This window comes from Cavia porcellus, unplaced genomic scaffold, assembly GCF_034190915.1.
Source record: "Cavia porcellus strain 051 isolate PalLab524CR breed Dunkin Hartley unplaced genomic scaffold, mCavPor4.1 scaffold_50, whole genome shotgun sequence".
Lineage (NCBI taxonomy): Eukaryota > Metazoa > Chordata > Mammalia > Rodentia > Caviidae > Cavia > Cavia porcellus.
In genome coordinates, this window is record NW_026947533.1 from 733,536 (window position 1) to 739,119 (window position 5,584).

General features: G+C 37.6%; 1 protein-coding gene across 1 annotated transcript; it reads right to left on the minus strand.

The window, feature by feature from the left end:
* Positions 1-4,554: 4,554 nt before the first annotated feature.
* LOC134475056 (zinc finger protein 709-like) lies at positions 4,555-5,148 on the minus strand (the record flags this gene model as incomplete). Its single annotated transcript, XM_063244424.1, has 1 exon — positions 4,555-5,148. A coding segment is annotated over one exon (594 nt), but the record flags the coding sequence as incomplete, so codon positions are not given.
* Between the last annotated feature and the right edge of the window lie 436 nt (positions 5,149-5,584).

Below are 5,584 nucleotides of genomic sequence, written 5' to 3' on the forward strand. Positions count from 1 at the left end.
AGGGTTTAAGGCAGGCAGTGCTAGGCTCCTGGGCAAGCTGCACACTCCCTGTGCTGCCTGAAAGCAGGAAGATTTAGGACTTCCTTGCTGGAAAAATAGACACTGAAGCAAATCTGTTGTTGTCCTATGGCAGTAGCAGGTACAGGTCAGCATGGTGGCTTTTATGGTAGGAAGGGCAGGGACACCCACCACAGCAGGATCCTCATGGCTTTATGTGTTAGAATTTTTAGAAGTTAGTCATGAGCGATGTGTTGCCTTGCTGAATACCAATCCTCCTTATTTTATATTTACAGTGATATTTGAAGTGTCTGTATTGTGCATAACTTTCAGTATATATAATGAAATTAAATCATCCACATTCACATACGTATTCAAGAAATTAGCCACAATTAAATACTAACTTATTTGAATAAAATGAATATTGAAAACAACACTACAAATAATGCAATGGAATGGAACAATGGAAAAAAAAAAACACCAAAAAGGCTTCCTCCCAGGTTCAGTGCTCTGCTCTCCAGGAGCTCCTCTCTTCTGTCCTCACCTGCTATTCAAGCCTCTTCATTGCTGAGTGGAGAGAGGGCCAGGCTATGAACTCTTCTATCATCTCAGGTAGGATCCAGGACAAGGCCTAGGACATGGCCTTCTTTCAGCATTTTCTGTGACTATAAATGTATAATTGACTGAGCAACTCTGCTATGGTACATTCATGGTTTCTAACTATCAACCCTCATAAATGAATAAGAAGAGATCACAGGTATCTCTCAATCTCATATTTTATGAGTCTGTAGAAGTGGAATTTCCAGGTTAAATGTATATAAATTAAATTTCCTGATCATAAAATTCACACTAAAACTCACCATAGAGTTGGAGCCTGGAAGGGGAAGCCCAGGGCTCCTCAGATCTCTGTGGAAATTCAAATAGGAGGAAGATGGACCATACCAATGTGGAGGACACCATGGTATCTAGTAGTGTACCATGGGCAAGAAAGTCTCAGGTCCAGGACTCCTGATCCACCAGTCAGCTTCTCAGCAAACAGCATACACTGAATGCTGAAAAAGAGAGGGCTGTTGTGGCCCTGCTATCCAAGCTCCTCCCTGCAGTCCTGAGGCCCCATGTCTCACTAAGGGGAACTCTGTACAAGAATATCAGCATGTTTCAGAGCCTACCTTAACTGAATGTCTTCCACCCAGGTGAGATCTCAACTGCCACATGTGAATTCACCACAGCTGTGGAGCAAGACATTTGTTTTTAGGCAGCAGGTCAGGAGGTGGGAACACTGCAGGCAGGTAATGGTACAAAGCCTGAAATAAGAGACCTGGACCTAGCCTTGCCCCAGTGTCCTCCAGGAGTAACTGCACCCTGCAACAGTGTGCTTTAAAAAACTAAACAACTTAACAGATTACTCACAAAAATATATACTGTAGGGGTAGTTTGAAGATACAAAAGTAAATTGCTACATCCCTAAGTAAAATGTGACGTGATCCTTGATCAGTACATGATCTCCTATATTGTCCCTGACCCACACCCTCAGAAGAAAACACACAATTTGACATAGCATTAACAAACAAAGGCAATGAGTCAACAATCATAACTGCTTAATAACAACAACAAATGCCAGGATATGATAAATATTCTGATGAATTGTTTGAAGTGTTTAGTTAAGCATAAATACTGGATCTGGCCATGTTGGGACTTAGGCAGCTGAACAAGAAAACAATTCTCCTGCCTCCCTGGCCAGCACCCCTGGTGCAAGCCAGGAGGAGAACCAGTCAACATCTCCAGTGAGCCTACTGGTGCATGGACTGAGAGCCATACATCTCATTTATGCACCCTTGGTTAGCAAGGAGAGGCAGAATTCTGAGCATCTTTTGGGAAGATGAATGTGTGCAATATAGAAAATATGGGGGATTTCTTTCTATCTTGTTTTGGAAAACAAATGTTATCTTTAATTTTTTGCTGTGTTCTGATTGTTTGCTCTATTTAATATTATCTTTGACAGGTTTTAAAATGTTCTGTGTTTGTTTGGATTTCACTATAACTAATTGAATGGAAACCAATTGTGAAGATAATGAGATATACTATGGTACCTATTACTGTTATCATGGACCCTGCTGTGAAGTTCTGTACCAATTTCACTGCATTGTCTCAATTTTCTTTGTTCTGTTTGCTCTGTTGTATTTTACTATCTTCAAAATAAAATTTTGAAAAAGAATAAATACTAATTATTTTCATGTCTTTCAAGGGGAGGGAACCACCACCAATTCCTTTTAGATGACAAAGTCACCTTGATAATGAAACCAGACCATACTGCATTAAAAAAATGGTAATGCTCTAATGGCCGATATTCTTAATGAACATACATGAAAATATTCAACAAATGCACATCAGCTAAATTCACCAGCACATGAAAATTTTAAATACCACAGTGAACACTGAGTTCACGCTCAGTGGTGCTAGAATGGTTCCACTTGAACAAATCATTCAGTGTCACTTGCCACATTCACAGCATGAGGCACAGCTACCCCCTCAAGAGATTTGGAAAAATCACTTAGAGAAATTCAAAAGTTCACCATCCTTTCATGATAAAAACCATTCACACACCATGTGCAGGAGGAATAAATCTTAGCACAGCAAAGTACAGACATGACAAGCCCAGCACTGACATCATGCTCAGAGACTGACAAGCTGCAAGATTTGCTTCTCAGGTCAGGAACAAGACCAAGCTTTGGACTCTTTTCAACACACTACTTCAAGTCCTACTCCTAGAATTTAGTCAACAATAAGAACCCAAAAGTTTACCAAATCAGAAAGGAAGAATTAAGAGATGTCTATGAGTAGACAGACCAAAACAAAATATAACCAAACTAAACCAAGCAACAAGACTACTGTAGCTTTTAAATCCTGATACACTTTTAACTATGTTCTCTGCCTCCTTTTTTTAGGCAATTCCTCACCTTTCTCCTTCTCAGGATACTATTATTCACTGTTCAGAGTGATATTAGTCTAGTCTCTTATGTTCCATTTCAGCATACATAAAGATAAAGACAGCTACTACGAAGACAATGAGAGACATTATGGTAGTCATTATCGACTTCCCCAAAACCAGTCTTGAAGATCGAAAAAGCTTGCATCATCCTGTAATTATTTGATTAGTTCTATAATATTCAGTATATATTCAATGTGTGTGAGGATGGGAACAACTATTTGGAAGAAAACTAGAGACAGTAAGAAAGACAGTGAACATTTCCAGTGGACTTGCTTTGATATCTGTGTTTCCTTAACTTTTTTTCCTTATGAACTGTTTTGCTCTGTTTTGCTATGTTTAATCTTACCCTCTTTAAGAAAAAAAAAGTGTGTAGGACAGATAGGCATATTAAAACTTTTTGGTGGATCGTTGAGGTGAACCGTGACAGTGTCATTATTTGAATATCACTTTGTATGCTTTAAATTTGTAACTTGAACAACTATTTCTAAGATGACAATATGATACTAATCAACTAGTGATTTCTTATTGTTTTCTGAAAATCTGTATTATTTCTACACTTTTTTTTCTCTTTAAATAAACAACATTACAATTCACCAGAAAATACAAAATTTAAGTTTTAACTACAAAATATTAAGTACACAGGCACTATCCATACTTAAAAGTGAAAAGTCCATTTCAGTTAAGCATGTTTAATTACAAGATGCCATGTTGAAGCACAAAAACATCTAGATTAATAAATCTAGAGAGGTACAAGTGATTAACTGAAAACCATACAACATGTGCACCTAAGGAGAGCCGCACCACAGATTTGTCATTTCTGGAATATTTGTGAAGAAATATTGACATCTAACTTCTGTATCGATTATTTCTTCAGGTCTCCTTGGGATTTTTAAAGTAAACTTAGATCTAAACTGTCTGAACAGTGATGCTTTTTCTATGTATTTAACAAGAAACATGGATTGCTATATTTCTCACATTGGTAATCCACATATCATCTCTGCCTAGTGAGCTCTTTCAGATATGTAACAATGATCAAGTATGCTGAGAGTATTCCCATAACACATAGGATTTATCTCTTGTGTGAGTATTTTTCATGTATTTCCCTTACAATCTGGCTGCTGAAAGTGTCTCCACTTGCTTACATAGCCAGTGGTTCTTCCCAGTGTGAATTCTTTCATGTGTTTTGCAATGACTATATGCAGTAAAAGCTTTGCCACATTGTTATATACATAGGCTTTCTCACCAGTGTGAAGTCATAGATGTATTTTACAAAATCCATGTGTGGTGAAAGCTTTCCCACATTCTTCACATACACACAGGGTTTCTCAACCATGTAAATTTTATAATGTATTGGACAATGAGCATTTCTGCTGAAACCTTTCCCACATTCCTTACATATGTAAGTTTTCTGCCCAGTGTGAAGATTTTCATGCATTATGCAACATGTGCTGAAACCATTCTCATGATGCCTATATACACTGGTTTTATATTGAATGTGAACTTTCATGTTTCTTACAATCTCCCCGTGTGCTAAAAGCTTTTCCACATTGCTTACACACATATGGTTTCTCTCCAGTGTGAATTCTTGCATGTTTCTTACAATATCCTTGTGTGCTAAAAGCTTTCCCACATTGCTTACATACATATGGTTTCTCTCCAGTGTGAATTCTTTCATGTTCCTTACAACGTCCAGGTCTGGTAAAAGCTTTCCCACATTGCTTACATACATAGGGTTTCTCTCCAGTATGAATACTTTCATGAAACTTACAATTTGCACGTGTTTTAAAAGCTTTCCCACATTGCTTACATACATAGGGTTTCTCTCCAGTGTGAATTCTTTCATGATTCTTACAATCTCCCTGTGCGTGAAAAGCTTTCCCACATTGCTTACATACATAGGGTTTCTCTCCAGTGTGAATTCTTTCATGAACCTTATAACTTGCACGCATGTTAAAAGCTTTCCCACATTGCTTACATACATAGGGTTTATCTCCAGTGTGAATTCTTTCATGTTGCTTACAACATTCACGTCTGGTAAAAGCTTTCCCACATTGCTTACATACATAGGGCTTCTCTCCAGTGTGAATTCTTTCATGAACCTTACAATTTGCACGTGTGTTAAAAGCTTTCCCACATTGCTTACATACATATGGTTTCTCTCCAGTGTGAATTCTTTCATGGTCCTTACAACGTCCAGGTCTGGTAAAAGCTTTCCCACATTGCTTACATACATAGGGTTTCTCTCCACTGCAATATTTTTCATGGATCTGACCATCGTGGTGTGTTTCTGTTTCTTTCACATTCACATTACCTTCTGCAGTATAAAGGAATACTTCTTTACACTGCTTCCAAGATGTATGTCCATAAGATTTCCCTAGCTTGTCATTTCTGGAAAGAAAAAATCACATATAGGATTTATAACCATATTACTAAGCTTTTTTCGAGAGTTGAACAAAACTGTTTGCAGTCTCACTGTTTGAATCCCCACTTCATATGTTTCACTTTTGTATTTCATAACTATTTCTATGATCAGCATTTGTAATCATCATCTTGCTATTTGTTACTGTTTTTTTCACTTTGAAAGCAGTATTATTTCTA